The 17,112-nt window shown below is 40.1% G+C and overlaps 1 protein-coding gene across 1 annotated transcript; it reads left to right on the top strand.

Annotated features, from left to right (window-relative positions):
• Positions 1-12,281: 12,281 nt before the first annotated feature.
• On the top strand, positions 12,282-16,887 carry DNAJC19 (DnaJ heat shock protein family (Hsp40) member C19). The gene is made up of 6 exons (XM_065876823.1): positions 12,282-12,389; positions 13,160-13,211; positions 13,287-13,360; positions 14,611-14,690; positions 15,402-15,472; positions 16,735-16,887. The coding sequence occupies exons 1-6, from the start codon at positions 12,288-12,290 to the stop codon at positions 16,803-16,805; spliced, it is 450 nt and encodes a 149-aa protein (XP_065732895.1). The 5' UTR covers positions 12,282-12,287; the 3' UTR covers positions 16,806-16,887.
• The last annotated feature ends 225 nt before the right edge of the window (positions 16,888-17,112 follow it).

Raw genomic sequence — 17,112 nt, 5'->3', positions numbered from 1 at the left:
TCCCAAAAAGAAAACCTCAATTCAGAAGTATTTACTGGTGACTTCTACCAAACATTTTAGGAAGAAATTATATCAATTTTTCACATTCTTCTAGAGAATTTTAAAATATAATAAATAAAGAACACTGCATATATTCATTTCCTATGGCTGCTGTAACAGATTACCACAAACTGGCCTGAAACAACAGAAATTTATTCTCTCACAGTTCTGGAGGCCAGAATTTTAACATCAGTTTCACTGGATCAAGGTGTCAGCAGGGCCACACTCTCTCTGGAGCTTCTAGGAGAGAATTCCTTCTTTGCCTATTCCAGCTTCTGGAGGCTGTTGATATTCCTTGGCTTGTCCAATCTCTGTCTCCATCTTACACTGCCTTCTCCTCTGTGTGTAATCTCCCTCTGCCTCTCTCTTGTGGGGATAATCCCTTCACAAGATCCTTAACTTTATCATATCTGCAAAGACTCTTTTTCCAAATAAGGTATTAATGGATTCCAGGGACTAGGTCATGAATGTCATTTGGGGGGCCATTCTTCTAGCCTACCACCCACCCCAATTCATTTTATGAGGCCAGCTGAACTTTGACATCAATACCTGAAATGACAGTACAAGAAAGGCAAATTATAGGCCAATATCTTGAGTAAATGTATGTGCAAACCTTAAATAAAATATTAGCAAACCCCATCCAGCAATACATAAAAAGAATAAATATACCATGATCCAGCTGAGGAATGCAAAACTGTCTTAACTTTAAGAAATCAATTTAATTCTCCACATGAACACTGACCAAAAAAAAAGGGAGAAAAAATAGGGAGAAACACAGCCCTTTACATCCTCAACCAGAAAGAGGAGTTGTTAGATGTCATTTTAATCCACAATATTTTCCCTGAACAAACTAAATGAAAGGAGCCATAATGCCTTCACCACTTCCACCAGCACCTCTCTCAAATAGGACACCTTTTGGTCTGTGGATGCTTGCAGGTATCCTCCCTACCAGCTACCTGTAATTACCCAGAGAGCCATAACAACTTTCCTGGAAGCCCAGAACTGATTTGATGATTGAAGAATACCTTCTTTAGGTAGGGAGCAGGAGAAAGGCAGATTATATCTAGGTAACGTCTAGCACTTTGTTTTATCATGAAGACGGGGCATGTAAAAATTTTCTCACTGGTCTCTGACTTTGATAACTTAAAATTGCCAGCTTTATTTAATTGAAATCAAATAAAGTCAATGTATGATCTAGTCCAGAGATGGGTAGTAGACCCAGTTTTAGCAGTCCCTAAAATATCATAGTGCAGTAGTTCTCAACCCAAAGCATACCCCAGCCACCAGGGGACTTTGACAAACTACACAAGCCTTAGCTCCACCCTTGGAGATTTACAGGTATAGGGAGCCACTATTGTGATGGAAATGTATCACATTCTTCAGATGTATTGTTTGCGTATTATCGTGGGGAAAACAGAGTAGAACCACTGGAATAAAGATGTAACAAACACAAAAACAGAAATGTATGAAACATAAATACACTCCTTTCCTTTTCCCCTGATATTTTTGGACTTTATCACACAAACCAAATTAATGTACATGTACTCATTTTCTATTGTTGTATAATAAATTACCACAAATGTATCAGCTTACAATTATCTCACTAGTTCAGAAGTCTAGGCACACTGTATCTAAATTCTCTGCTCAGGGTCTTACAAGGCTGAAATCAAGGTGTCAGCTAGGGCTGCCATCTCATCTGGGGGTTGGAGGTGTCTTCCAAGCTCACTGAAATTGTTGGCAGAATTCAGTTCTTGCAGTCATAGCTGTTACTGTTAACAGCTCGTAGAGATTGATCTTAGCTCCTAGAGGCCACCTTCAGGTCCTAGCCATAAGGCCTTTTAAAACATGATAGCTTACTTCCTCAAAGCAAGCAGGAGAATCTCACTCCAGTCTGTTACAATGGTCTTACATAAAGTGAAATTACAGAAGTGAACTATCACATCACCTTTGCCACTTTGATGTAATCAATCAAGGGGGCCATGTTCCCACCATATTCACAGGTCCAGCCCACACCCAAGGGTACAGGATCATACAGGGGGTGTACACCAGTGGCTGGGAATCCTGGCTGCTATCTTAGCTTCTGACCTACCACAGTGTGCACTGCAGAAAGGGAAAGAATATAAAAGAATGGGAAAACCTTGGATGGGCAGAGAGTAACTGGAGAAGAGAATCAGAGTGATTGAGGAGTGGTGGCAAGAGGAGAAAGAACTGGGCAGACAGGCTTGGGGGAGAATCAGGAGAGTTAAGAGTTTTGTCTGGCAATGGACTTTACGTGAGGCAGACAGAAAGATACAATAAGGAAGGAGGACTTCAAGGAAATTCTTCTGACTACTAAGAACTTACTCCCTTTTTTGATATTTTCTTTAGAGACTGCCATAAAATGTCTTAATTTCTTTCAGCTAATTGTATGCGTAGTTGTTTTTCTTTCTTATTTTTATTTTTTGCTTCACTGTCATTCATTTCACTGCAAATCTGTGCTCAGAATGAAACTCAATGTGATCCAACAATATTTTGATTACATTGTAAAGATGAGGCTTAGAATTCAAACAGACCTTAAATCAAATCTCCACGCCTTCATTTACTAAGTCCGTTATTTTTATAAACCTCCACCAATTATTAAGCACAATATGCCTATTCTAAATGATGTTGCTTAATTTAGCTTGTGATCAAGATATTGCCTCCAGTTGACTGATTTATCTCCTGTTATCTGGTTAAGTGACAGCTGTGATCACCAGTTTATCCAGATTGACAACAAAATAAATAAATGCAGTGAATTACTTCATTAAATTCCTTAAGTGGTGGTACATATTAAAAAAGAATATCTATAACTATCTAAGGTGTACAATAAATATCAGCTTCTACTATTATAGTTTTGTTTTGTTTTGTTTTGTTTTGTTTTCGGTACGCGGGCCTCTCACTGTTGCGGCCGCTCCCGTTGCGGAGCCGGACGCGCAGGCTCAGCAGCCATGGCTCACGGGCCCAGCCGCTCCGCGGCTTGTGGGATCTTCCTGGACCGGGGCACAAACCCGTGTCCCCTGCATCGGCAGGCGGACTCTCAAACACTGCGCCACCAGGGGAGCCCAACTATTATAGTTTTAAAATTTACTACACCCTGGCAAACCAACTGGCAAAATGTATTATTATTATGTAAATGACATGTAAAACTAGGAAAGTGAAATTGAGACATATCAAGAGGAGAGCTGATATCAAGCTCATGCTTCTCAGCCTAGACTGTAAAGCACCACAGCAGCTGAAGTTTCTGTCTAGCCACTGATGTTTTCTCAGAGATTTGCATGTAATAAGTGTTGAATGAATACATTTAATAAATGAAAACAATATTCTGTGTCTAATTACCAGTTCCATTTATGGTGCTCATAGCCTTATTAAGGGGTCCAGGATCAGGATAAAGGTGGAAGACCTACCTATCAGAAAATTAAGGGCTTGGAAGAGTTGGGAAATAAATTATGTTCTTGCTGGAAGATATTATAAGTAATTTATGCATTCATTTAAAAATATCCTTTGAGCACTTTCTGTGTTCAGATACCATAATAGATGTTGTAGGGGTTAAATAAAGTATACAAGATTTAATTTCTACTCTCAAGGATCTTCAGTCCAATAGAGAAAATACTTGTATACCAATAACTTATATACAAGGCTAGATGTGATGAGTGGCATGTATAACACAAAACAAAATTGTATAGGACTTCAGAGAAAGAAGAGATCACCTTAGACCATGGATTGGCTAACTATGGTCCATGAGCCAGATTCATTGTGGCCTGTTTTTGAATGGACCATGAGCTAAGGATAGTCTTTACATTTTGATAAAACAAAGAAGAATATAGAGGCTGCACGTGGCAAAGCCTAAAATTTTACTGTTACTTTACATAAAAAGTTTGTGGACACCTGTTCCAGACAAATGAACAAAGAAGGCTTCATAGAAGTCACATTTGATCTAGGTCTTCAACTGATGGACAGAGCTGGGGTTGGGGAAGGGCACTTGGAATGAAGGGAATTACTTTTACTCAAGCCCAGGGGCAGTGGACTTCAGGACACATCTGAGAATAATGGTGACAGATCCCATTTGGCATGACTAGGAGTTTTATGAAGGGAGAAGTGGAGGAGTCTGGAAGGGTTGTCTGTGGTAGGTGGGCTAAGGAAATGGACTATGCAGTAACTGAGGACATCACAGTTGCCAGAAAGAATTTCATGCAGTTTTTGCAGTGACCTCTCTTCAAGGATTCTAATGATGAGAATGAAGATGATTTTTCATAGTGGAGCACTATAGTAGTGTAATTTTTATGACAATTAGCCAGAGATGAATCCCATGCTTCACTCCAGCCACCAAAAAACTCATGACAGCAATGCAGATTCTCTTAACTTCAGCCTAGGTCAGACTGAAACTCCCAACCAGCTGCTTAAAGACCCCTTGCTTTATTATTTCCCATCTCCTCCAGCAGCTAGCTCCCTGAAAATGTGATTTAAAATGGGATTTCAGACAGACTTTCTAGTGTAGCTTTGTTTCACATGACACTATGTTATTAATTCATGACACTATATTATTAATAATATTCACCAACAAGTCTCAGACCCACTATTTCACCCTAATTTAGTGGCAATCTCCAGCAATCAAATAATTGCACTTGTCTGTCTAGCCCAGGCACAAGACACACTTACACAGACTGTTCTGTTGGTCAGTTCCATTTGCTGACAGCTCAGCAGGGAGGGATCGATTTATTCAATGCATAAAGCTGCTGCATACAAGTGGAACTCGGGCTAGGGAAGGGGGGAAATGACTGAGAAAGGCAATGGAAAAAGACGTGCAATGTGGAATGAAATGGCAGTTGGTTGGGAAAAGACACATCTAGTCCACCCCAATTTCCAACTTTCCACTGAAATCCTGAATGCCTGTTTTCCTCCCTCACAGGTTGAGAAGATAGCAGAGCCTTTATCCAGAAATACATGCCTTCTGGGTGCTGTCACTCTGGTCAGACACATTGCAATTCTCTGATTGGCCCTCCACTCACATGCTCTGGACTTTTATAAGGACAACAGTTCTTGTAATTAGAAAGGAAAGTAGGAAGTCAGACCAAAACAGACACAGCAAGGAAAAAATAAAACAAGTTGAAGAAAAAGGAAAGAAAATCACAGGAGAAATAGTTATAAATTATTTTACAATAGCCACAAGGCAGGGTGGGATCACCTGACTTGGATGCAGATAAGGCCGACAGGAGGAAAGGGTGGTTGAACCTCAGCCTTCCCTTCTGACTTTCCAGCATCCCCTCCACTTCCCCACTGCCCTAGGCCCTCATATTCCTACCCAGGCCTGTCCTCCATCCCACTTGCTCTAAATATCTCCTTTCTTCCTTCCATTCTGCACCAGAATTAGAGCATTCCTTTTATTAGCTATAATAGCAAAAGGATCTCTTAAAACACTTTATGAAAGAGTCTGTTGATCATAGCTCAGTATGATCATTTACTAAGAATAGTCACTTCCAAACAGGGGAAAATGGGATGAATTCCCATTGGTAGATTGTCAGGTCATGGTAGGATCACTGAAGGTAAGGAGGAAAAGAAGAAGATAAAAAGGGGTGGAATGAAGGAGAAGGGAAGGGAACTAAATATGTACTGAGTGACATTTAGTTTTACATATAGCATTGTGTGAGCAGCTGCCTACAAGAGATTCTATGGGCTAAGTGGCTGCTAGTCAGGAACGTAGACTCCATGGGCCCAGATGTGAGCAAATTCCTTAAGGGTGGTAAGGAAATATAGAGGAAGGCAATTCTATGACCCTCTCATGACCCAAACATTATATACATCTGGAAAGTGGACAATAAAGGTAAGCAATTACTAGACTCTGTCAGGGCTTTAGAAAAGTCAGTCAACCATTTTGAGGCTCAGTTTCCTCACTTATAAAACAAAGCTGTTGAGGGTGAAAGGGTCTCTACATTTCCTTCTCATTCTTAAATTATTAATTCAATGAATTTTGTCTAATTTTTCCCTCTGTAAGTTCATTCCTATAGCAGACAAACATGCTTTTATTTCTTCCATCTTAAAAAAAAAGCAAAAAAACTCTCCTTATACTGCTTCTCTGTCTGATTTCTCTAATTTCTTATTTCTCTAATTCCCTTTTCAGCAAAATTCCTTGAAAGAGATGTCTTATAATCCATATCTCCACTCTTTCTCTTCCCATCCTCTCATGAATCCACTCCAATCAGACTTTTGTCCCAATTGTGTTGCAGAAACTTTTCTCATAAATATCACCAAAGATCTCTAGTAGCCAATTCTCAGTTGTCCTTTTATTTTACTATTAGCAGTATTTTATACAATTCCTCCATTGAACACTTTCTTCATTTGGCTTCCAGGACACCACAGTCACCTAGTTTCTGGCAACGCTTTTTCAATCTAATTTTCTGGCTTTTCATCATCTCCCCAAATTCCAAATATGAACGGTACAAAAACACAGCCCTTATTCCTCTTCTTCTCTCTCCACTCATACAATGGATGATTTCATCTGTCCCATGGCCTTGAAGACTATCTATGGGCTGATGACTCTCAGACCTCTGTCCTGACACCAGACTTGAATATCCAAATGCCTATTTGAAACTCCTTAGATATCTAGTTGCTATTTCAAACTCAACACAACAAAAGCTCCCACCACCAGCTTGCTCTTCCTGAAGTCTCTCCAGTCCCATTAAGTGGCAACTCCAGACTTCCAGCTACTCAAGCCTACTGCTTGGGAGTCACTCCTGAATCCTTTCTCTCTCACACACATACTATATCTCATCCATCAACAAATTCTCTCAGCTCTTCCTTCAAAATATAAGCAGGAGTCCAGCCACTTCTTTCCACTTCCACAGCTACCATCATCTCCTACTTGATTGCAGTAGGCTCTTTTAACAGTCACCATCCACGTTGGAAACAGATGGCATCCCCCAATAGAGTAACTGAAGAGATTTTAATTAAGGACCCTTTATGAAGGTGTGGACAGGACTAAGGGAAATTAGCAAATGATGGTCAAGTGTCCAGTGTCTAGCATGGCTTTGGAGGCCAATGGAGTCATTACTATCCTTAGACATACATGAAAAAAAAAAAAAGGAGTGGGAGTAATTACCTGAAGATACACAACAGGAACTGCATTCTTCAGTGGAAAAACTCAGCCAGCCTTTGGCAACCATCAGAAAGGAAAATGGAGAAATGAAGACCATGAACTCACTGTCCTCCTGCCTTCCGATCTTCTGATCACAGGCATAACTGAACCCCAAGCCAGAAGACAAGGGGGCCCATTGATGCAGTCCATTAAGGTCATCCTCCTAGCCTCCTGTGCTCCTCTGGGACACAGAGCAGAATGGAAAACAGTAGAGAAGGGATCTGGAGGGGAAAACAAATGTATTTGGCAAAATATCCTCATCTGCAAAACAGAAATAAATATTACTGTTGTGGAGTGAAGTGAAATAATCAACATAAAGCATTTAGCACAATGCCTGGCACATAGTTTTTAGGGGAAAAAAAACAACTTTTATATGCCTGGCATCATATTTCCAAAGGTGGATTTTTATGGAGTGATGTTTTCCAAACTTCAGATCATGACCAATTAGTGGGCTGTGAACTTAATGGGTTTCCCAGCATTTTTTTTAAGAAGTAGAAAAGACCAGCACGCATCTCATGACGCAAGTGCAAGTATTGTCTCAAAAACATTAATTTCCTTTAAATTCACATTAAATTCAATGCGTGTGTGTGTGTGTGTGTGTGTGTGTGCATGTGTACGTGCACACACGCATTTAACTGTGTATTTGTTTCCTAGGGTCAGAAGGTAAAATATATTGGGTTGGCCAAAAAGTTCCTTCAGTTTTTAAGTAAAAATAAAAGACACATTTTTCATTTTCACCAAGAACTTTATTGAACAACGTATTCACCCTTTTGTTTCACTACTTCTGCCATTTTTCAGGCAACTTCATAATTTCATCTTCCCAAAACTTTTTATCTTTTTGAGCAAAGGACTGTTCCAGGTGCCTTTTACAGTCTTTCAGGGAATTGAAATTTTTTCCATTAGGAGAATTTTGTAAAGACTGAAATAAATGGAAATTCGAAGGTGCAATGTTTGGTGAATACGGTGGATGAATCAGAACTTCCCAGCCAAGCTGTAACAGTTTTTGCCTGGTCATCAAAGAAACATGTGGTTTTGAGTTATCCTGATGGAAGATTATGCATTTTCTGTTGACTAATTCTGGACGCTTTTCATCGAGTATTGCTTTCCGTTGGTCTACTTGGAGCAGTACTTGTTGGAATTAATCATTTGGTTTTCCAGAAGGAGCTCATAATAGAGGGCTCCCTTCCAATCCCACCATATACACAACATCACCTTCTTTGGTTGAAGACTGGCCTTTGGTGTGGTTGGTGGTGGTTCATTTAGCTTGCCCCACAATCTCTTCTGTTCCACACTATTGTACAGTATCCACTTTTCATCACCCGTCACAATTTGTTTTAAAAACGGAACATTTTCTTTATGTTTAAGTAGAGAATCGCATGTGGAAATACAGTCAAGAAGGTCTCCTCCCTCCACCCCGGCTTAACTTATGTGGAACCCAAACATCAAAGCAATTAACAAAACCAAGCTGGTGTAAATGATTTTCAACTCTTGATTTGGATATTTTGAGTATGTTGGCTATCTCCCCCATGGTATAACATTGATTGCTCTCAATTAATGTTTCGATTTGATCGCTATCAACTTCAGCTGGTCTACCCGAATGTGGAGCATTGTCCAGCGAGAAATCTCCAGCACAAAATGTCGCAAACCACTTTTGACACATTCGATCAGTCATAGCACCTTCTCCATACACTGCACAAATCCTTCTTTGTGTTTCAGTTGTTTTTACCTTTCTTGAAATAATAAAGCATAATATGCCAAAAATGTTGCTTTTTTCTTCCATCTTCAATACTAAAATGACTACACAAAAATTCACCGATTTTGGGCTTCCCTGGTGGCGCAGTGGTTGAGAGTCTGCCTGCCGATGCAGGGAACACGGGTTCGTGCCCCAGTCCGGGAAGATCCCACATGCCGCGGAGCGGCTGGGCCCATGGGCCATGGCCGCTGAGCCTGCGGGTCCGGAGCCTGTGCTTGGCAACGGGAGAGGCCACAACAGTGAGAGGCCCGCGTACCGCAAAAAAAAAAAAAAAAAAAAAAAATTCACCAATTTTGATAAGTTTTTTTTTTTACAATGCACATTGATATGACAGCTATCACAATACAATCTAAAAAAAATTGTTTCAAATGAAGCTAAAGACAACTAAGCAGGGCCTCCCTGGTTGAGCAGTGGTTAAGAATCCGTCTGCCAAAGCAGGGGACACGGGTTCGAGCCCTGGTCCAGGAAGATCCCACATGCCACAGAGTAACTAAGCCCGTGCACTACAACTATTGAGCCTGTGCTCTAGAGCCTGCAAGCCACAACTGCTAAGCCTGCGTGCCACAACTACTGAAGCCTGAGCACCTACAGCCCATGCTCCACAACAAAAGAAGCCACGGCAAGGAGAAGCCCACACACCGCAATGAGGAGCAGCCACCACTCGCCACAACTAGAGAAAGCTCAAGCACAGCAACAAAACCAAAAATAAATAAATAAATAAATAAATAATTTTTAAAAAGAAAGACAACTAAGCACTACTAGAGCCATTTTACAGGAAAAAAATGAACGAACCTTTTGGCCAACCCAATATTTCTTACTAAGAATTATGGTCAGAAAGTGTTTGAAAGCCACAATTCAAGAGTACTTCTAACTACTTCCTCTCATCTCTCACTTATTCCTCCCCAAGAAGTGATTTGCCTGGAGAAATTGAGCAAATTGAGCATACGTGCTTGAGTCTTTTCTCATTCTCTTGTCCCTGCTAGTCGCCTCTTCTGTCTTCTCTTATTCTCTATGGTAGACAAAATAATAGCCCCCAAAGATACCAGGTCCTAAAACCTGGAACCCATGAATATTACCTTATATGACAAAGTCTTTGAAGCTATGATTAAGTTAAGGATCTTGAAATGGGGATATTATCCTGGATTATAGGGGTGGGCCCTAAATGCAATTATATGTATCCTTTAAGAGGGAGGCAGTGGAGATTCTACACAAGAGGAGAAAGGCAACGTGAAAACAGAGTGGAAAGGGATTTCAAGACACTGGCCCTCCTTGAAGATTGAAGTTATGCTGTCACAAGTCAAGGTATGCTAGCAGACACCATAAGCTAGAAGAAACAAGGAGTGATTACTTATCCATTCATCAGTAAGTAGACTTTTTTTAAAGATTTTAATTTTTTACTTATTTTTGGCTGCATTGGGTCTTCGTTGCTGCGCGCGGGCTTTTTCTAGTTGTGGCGAGTGGGGGCTACTCTTCGTTGGGGTGCACGGGCTTTTTCTTGCAGTGGCTTCTCCTTGCAGTGGCTTCTCTTGTGGAGCACAGGCTCTAGGTGTGCGGGCTTCAGTAGTTGTGACGCACGGGCTTAGTTGCTCTGAGGCATGTGGGATCTTCCCGGACCAGGGATCAAACCCGTGTCCCCTGCATTGGCAGGTGGATTCTTATCCACTGTGCCACCAGGGAAGTCCCAGTTAATAGATATTTTTAAAAATTGCTTTTAAGTGTTCTTTCCATGTCCTTAGTTGGTAGGGAAGGGATTACTAGGCTTGCCACCATGAGTGAAATGTCATGAGAATTGGGAAGGCCTTTGCACACCAATATGTACTCTGACTTCCCTCATAATAATAACAGCTACACTGAGTGATAATTATGTATAGAACACACAATGTAAATCTCTATCCTTACAAAAATTTAGCAAGGTAGCCAGCATTACCCTTCTTTTACAAATGAGAAAACTCAGAGTCAGGAATAGTTATTCCTTTTGGACAAGTTTGTCCAAACTCACACAACTAGTAAGTGACAGAGACAGGTTGTGCATCTAGCTTGATTTGCTTCCAAAAACAGAGCCATCTCCACTTCAAGTGTCTCCCTGTGTTGTCCACCACTGGTTTCCTGAGGCTAGGTTTGTGTTCCTCAAGCAAGCTGCATATCATAGTTTGTATATATCAAAACTATACATAACAGGAAGTTTTGAACATAGCAGTCTAGTTTTTTCTGGCCATTTTGGTCCCAAGGTCTTATGTTCCACTTGATTATTTCTTTTGTAGTTGTTGGGTTAAAAACTAGATAAAAGGGGGCAAAAGAGGAAGATGTACACTTAACACTAGGGTCTTAGTGCTGGATCGTTTGTTGACAATAAATTTCATTACAAAAATCTCATGGCTATCTTGGAGATCCAAACGCAGAATCTTTTTATACATGAGGAAAAGAAAGCCAACAAATTCACATATTTGTTTAATAACCAACGACCTCATCAAAGCAGAATTTCATTGCAATGTAAACAGACTCCTAATACTTTGTAAGTTCGAAGTGGGAATTAACTCCAAATTTATTTTGATCATCCAAACATCACATTGTAAAATTTCCATTACTGTCTCCATTATTTTTCTCTTCTCCTTTTATGTAGGGATATATGAAACTGATACTCTGTAAAGGCAAAACCAAACCCTACTTTTTACTTTGAGAAGGGGAGAAATTTTAAATAGCATTCTTCAGTTGTGGTGATTTTGAGATCCCATGATCAGAGTATTAACTGTCCTTGAAGTAGTAATTCCATTCCACAAAACCAAACCCCAAACATTCACACAAGTTCCTGTCAAGTCACATTTTAAACAAATTATTCTAAATAAATGAATGCTACAGAACCCCCGAAACAATGTGGTTTGCTCCTTTGATTTTCTGGAACATCTTTTTGCTATACTGTGCCGCTACATACTTATTTGGCTTCATGGTGGACTTGTTACAGCATGTTTAAGAATATTCATTACTCTTGGCAGTTATAAACAAAATAAATGCCAAATGGAGATGCTAAGATGCAGACAAAAAAAAAAACTTTCAGAGTGTAGCTACACAGTATTTGCTCATGCCCTTCTATATCAATACCTTTCCCCGAAAGAATTTCCAAATACTCTAGGCCCAGGCGCAAAGGACAAAACAAGAAGCCCCACCTTTGAGCCCAGTACGGAGGTGATCCGCCCACCCACCAACCAATCCGAAGTCGTGTTCTCCACCTGCCCACGGCTTGAGCGACCTTTTCATTCCCGTCCGCTGTCGCCTTTTACGACAGTTTTCCGGCCTAGTTTACGGCCGCCACTGCCGTATTTCCTGGGGCGCCTGTGTCTGGGCGGTTTGTACATGCTGGTGGTGGCCGCGTCGCTTTGTGGTAGAGGCGTAGAGCTGGTGGGGTGGGATGTACCGCGCTCCCGGTGGAAGCAGAGGAGCCGAGCGGGAACCATGGTGAGTTCCGCCTTCCGGCCTCTTGGGCGATCTCAGGCCCAGGCCTTAACCTCTGCTCAAGGTCTGGGAGGAGAGGAGCCGCAGATGTCTCCCTAATGCGACTCAGAGCTGGGGGTGTAGCGCCCCGGAGAGTCACCCTCTGGGACACAGTGCTGTTGCCTCACCCCTCTCGGGCCTTTGTGCCTGCCGTCCATGGGGCTCGGAGGTTAGTGGAAACGCATTTGATTATACCTGCTGGTCCCCTAACACATCCTCGCAGCCCTTTCTCTACATCGCTCTGTCTTTCCCCTTTTCTCTTGCTGACACACTTCTTCTCGATTCCTGAACATATTTGGCCGAAGGTGCTATGAGAAGCTAGTCTCTTAGTTAAGCCTACGTTTAACGGTGAATCAGAATTTACGGGAATCCTCTGTAAACAGTTTTCCCTTCTCTGGCAGAAACTTTATTTCCGTTGCTCTTGATTGAATTTTAATGTGACTTCACTTGCCCGGAGGTGAAAGAAGTTTTCAAGGGGAGGGGAATTATCTTTTTCACTGTTGTATAAGTAAATAAGAAAATCGACTTGCCTTTTTTTTTCTTAGTGAAAAATCCCATACCTTTTAAATGCATTGGATATAAAATTTGCAGGCTCATTGGGCAGAATGTTTTCATCCTAAAAGTTATTTCTCCCGTTGAAATAAAACTTGTAATAAGTTGGAATGGGAGAATGGGCATGATAGGGAAGGGTGAGAATGAGAGAAATGAATATTTACTCTGCTTCCCTTTACCAGGCCAGTACAGTGGTAGCAGTTGGACTGACCATTGCTGCTGCAGGATTTGCAGGTTTGTTTATGGTTTGGGGGTGGAACTGAAGTAGAGGAGGTTGCGGACTTTTTATTTTATTGCTTTTGTTTTTAGGCCGTTACGCTTTGCAAGCCATGAAGCATATGGAGCCTCAAGTAAAACAAGTTTTTCAAAGTCTACCAAAATCTGTAAGGCTTCTTATTCACCATTTTTGCTAATTCTTTGCTGTCTGTGTATGAAGCCTAGAGCCAGACATCCATGAAGTTCTAAGTGATTGCTTTGGACCCCTTCTCTTGCTTGCCACAAAGAAGGTTTAGAAGTTCTGAGCTTTGTAATGGTGCTACCCTAAAGAATCAAATGTTACATGTGACCGATTTGGGGAAGAGGTGTTAACAGTTTTAGTATCATGAAAGTTAATACCACTTTATTGTTCATACACCATTACCTTCAGCATCATTTGCTCTGCATCACAAACACAGGGATCTAGGGGTCTGAAGGGATCCATTTTTACTGTGTGGCTCTGGCACTCCCTAACAGAGATTACTTGGATAACACTTTAGTTAATTGGGCTCTAGAGTATGACTGAATGTGATGATCATACATTCTGTGGTCAAAATTCAGAATGAATATGATTTTGACAACCTGTAGAGTATTGCTTTTTATTGTTATGATTGAATGTGACAGAGTAGTAGAGTAATGGTAGGTTTTACCAGTATAATTTCTGACATACCAAGGTCAGTGGATCTAATAGCCTGATTTTCTCAATATATATATCTTAAAGTCTTGTTTTAGTAGTTGCCTTGAACCTCAAAATGTCCTTGAACCACTTGTCTCAAAAGATCTCTGAATCCTCTGAAGCACTTGTTCTAAAACATGTAGTCATATTCTGAGATTAAATTTTTATCTAGAACATGGCTAGCTTGGAATACTCTTCCCCTCACTCCCAGAAGAACTGGCTTTAAGGCACTGTTATTTTGTCTTGTATCTTCAAGACAGTTTAGATGCTCCGGGGGTGGGGGGGTTGGAAATGGATGTTTAATGATCATTAAAATATTTGTTGCTATTTATAAAGTTAAAATACCATAGGGGGCTTCCCTGGTGGCGCAGTGGTTGAGAGTCCGCCTGCCGATGCAGGGGACGCGGGTTCGTGCCCTGGTCCGGGATGATCCCACATGCCGCGGAGCGGCTGGGCCCGTGAGCCATGGCCGCTGAGCCTGCGCGTCCGGAGCCTGTGCTCCACAATGGGAGAGGCCACAGCAGTGAGAGGCCCACGTACAGAAAAAAAAAAGAAAAAGAAAAAAAACCCCATAGGAATTGCACTTAGTTTTCTGAAGTGTCTTAGTTTTTCCGCTGGTTCTATGAACACTTATAGACGTTTTTTTAGCAGCTTTCAGTTTATTTTGATAATCTTTTCTTACAAATGTATTTCCACTTTCAGGCCTTCAGTGGTGGCTATTACAGAGGTGGGTTTGAACCCAAAATGACAAAACGGGAAGCAGCATTAATACTAGGTGTAAGGTAAAATAATTTCTCACATTTTTAATATTTTTCTTCCAAATTTAGAGCTATAAGCAAGTGTAAGAAAGACCTTCTCTCTTTTATTAGGAGAGTTATTCTATTGTGTACATTTAAAAAAATTTTTTTATTATTATTTTTTGGCTGCACTGTGTGGCATGCGGGATATTAGGTCCCTGACCAGGGATCTAATCCACACCCCCTGCAGTAGGAGCATGGAGTTTTAACCACTGGACTGCCAGGGACGTTCCATCTATTACATTTTTAAGATCTAAACATTCCCTACAAAAGTCCAATGAGAAGGCCTAATGACGCATGAGTACTTTTTAACTCATTGAAGGTAGATTTTTCAACAGATAATCACAGTGCTCAATATTGTTCTCTATAACGGAGTAACAGTTTTGTGATGAAATTCTGCCTTCATTTCCAAATACTTAAACATACTTTTCGATAAAAGGATTGTTGTAATGAATAGTTAAAAGTTCAACTAAATTTTTAAGAATGCCTTATTTTTTAAGGAGCTCTGTTTAGTTCTGTGATTCAGAATATTAATCTTCCTAGTGTGTTAGAGGTTCCCAAATAGCTTTTCATACTGTTGTGACTTACTCCAGTTTCACAATTTTGTTTCACAATTTTTAATCGACCTTTATATAGTTTTTTAATGTGACCCAGATCTACTCTGAAGTATACAATACCTTTTCCTTTTTAAATTAGCCCTACTGCCAATAAGGGAAAAATAAGAGATGCTCATCGACGAATTATGCTTTTAAATCACCCAGACAAGGGTAAGTATCATTAAACTATTGTTAACACATTTTGTTGGAGTAACTATTAGTGGGATAATTTTGTATCTAATTCTTGGCTATTATAAGGGAAATGCCTAGATCTGTTTGTGAGCACTGTCTCCCAGGCTGGATCCATTTGTTTAGGTATCTTAAAAGAGTAAGTTCTGAGTGAAAAATTTATAGACTAATAAGCAGATCTAGTAACTACTATAATTTGGAAGTAGTGATAAGCATTAACTGTGTTTTGAGATCTGCAGTTGTGATGTGACTTACAGTAGTGAGTCTCAAATACTGCTACTACTACTGTTTGGGGTGGGGGGTGTCTACATTCTTACCTAAGGAAAATGTTGAATTTCAGTTAATGAAACTAATAAAACTTTTAACTTTTTCCCTATACATTTAGACCTTTTAACTAGTGGTTACCTAGTTAGAAACCTATAGGATGTATTAGTTTCTGATACACTTCTAAGCAGCCTAGGCTGAGTTGAAAGATCAAATGGAATACCAAAATGTAGACCACAAAATCCACGTTCCAGTGTTTAAGTCCTTTTACTTTACAGGAGAAGCCTCTCTTTAAGAAAGAGGGTTTTGAGTTTAAACAGGGTTGTAATTGTTTGGTATCTGAATGCATAACCTTTTACAAAACTTAGCTTATACTAACTGGAAGGCTCTTGATTCTGTAGGTCCATAAATTTGCATCCTAACTAAGCTTTTTACTGATTGCTGGTGCTTGCTGGTCTGAGGGCCACACTTTTTTGAGAATCACTCAAATCACTGCTGCAGTTTAGTAGGAAAGGAGATGTAGGTGACATCGTGAAGGGACTGTTGGTAACAGGAAAAGGATATAAAGCAAAGTGGGGTCTTCCCAACTAAGCTCAGCACCTCTGAAAATTTCATGGTTTTAAAATAACACAGTACAATAAATTGGTGTTTATGATTTGTGATCGTCATGAAAAGTTAACTTACACTATTTCAAAGTCACATAAGTATGAGAATTTTCTTAAATTTTATTTCTATCAGTTTAAGCTTTTTCAAAAGGTGCCATTTTTTGTGGAAATCTCCCTCCCACTTGGTCAAATATATTAACCATGTTTTTGGTCATCCGGTTCCAGTGTCATAGTTATTTTAAAAAGTCAAAATTTCATTTCTGCTCATTTCACCTCTTAGATAAGCATAGGAATTCTTGAAGCAAGAGAATAGCTTTTCACTAAGCAGAAATGGGAGAGTCCATATTGTAACTATTCCTTTTTTTCTTCCTGTAGGAGGATCTCCTTATATAGCAGCCAAAATCAACGAAGCTAAAGATTTACTAGAAGGTCAAGCTAAAAAGTGAAGTAAATGTATGATGAATTTTAAGTTCCTATTCATTTATGTATATGAGTACCAGCTTTTTATAATAAAATGCCTCAAAGCTACATATTTTAAAAATTAACATAAGCTAAATGAAAGCCTTGATATAAATTTGAGGATTTAAAATCGGATTTTAGAATATTTGTAGGTTAATACTCAATAATTATGGATAAGTGCATGCCATTTGAAGTGTTTGTTACTCATTTGTCAAATAATTTGGTACCTATGTCAAGACAAAGTGAACAAGGTAGTCTCTCCCTGAAGGAATCCCCAATCTGATGGGAGATTGA

Source organism: Phocoena phocoena, chromosome 4 (assembly GCF_963924675.1).
Source record: "Phocoena phocoena chromosome 4, mPhoPho1.1, whole genome shotgun sequence".
NCBI classification, from domain to species: Eukaryota; Metazoa; Chordata; class Mammalia; order Artiodactyla; family Phocoenidae; genus Phocoena; species Phocoena phocoena.
This window is presented reverse-complemented; position numbering and strand designations above follow the sequence as displayed.

What these genes read in the sequence shown, in the direction of transcription:
- DNAJC19 (XM_065876823.1), top strand. Translation starts at nt 12,288, where the DNA reads ATGCTGGTGGTGGCCGCGTCGCTTTGTGGTAGAGGCGTAGAGCTGGTG. An exon ending in TGCTGCTGCAGGATTTGCAG is followed by an intron (nt 13,212 to 13,286) that starts GTTTGTTTATGG and finishes TTTTGTTTTTAG; the next exon opens with GCCGTTACGCTTTGCAAGCC. An exon ending in GCATTAATACTAGGTGTAAG is followed by an intron (nt 14,691 to 15,401) that starts GTAAAATAATTT and finishes TTTTTAAATTAG; the next exon opens with CCCTACTGCCAATAAGGGAA.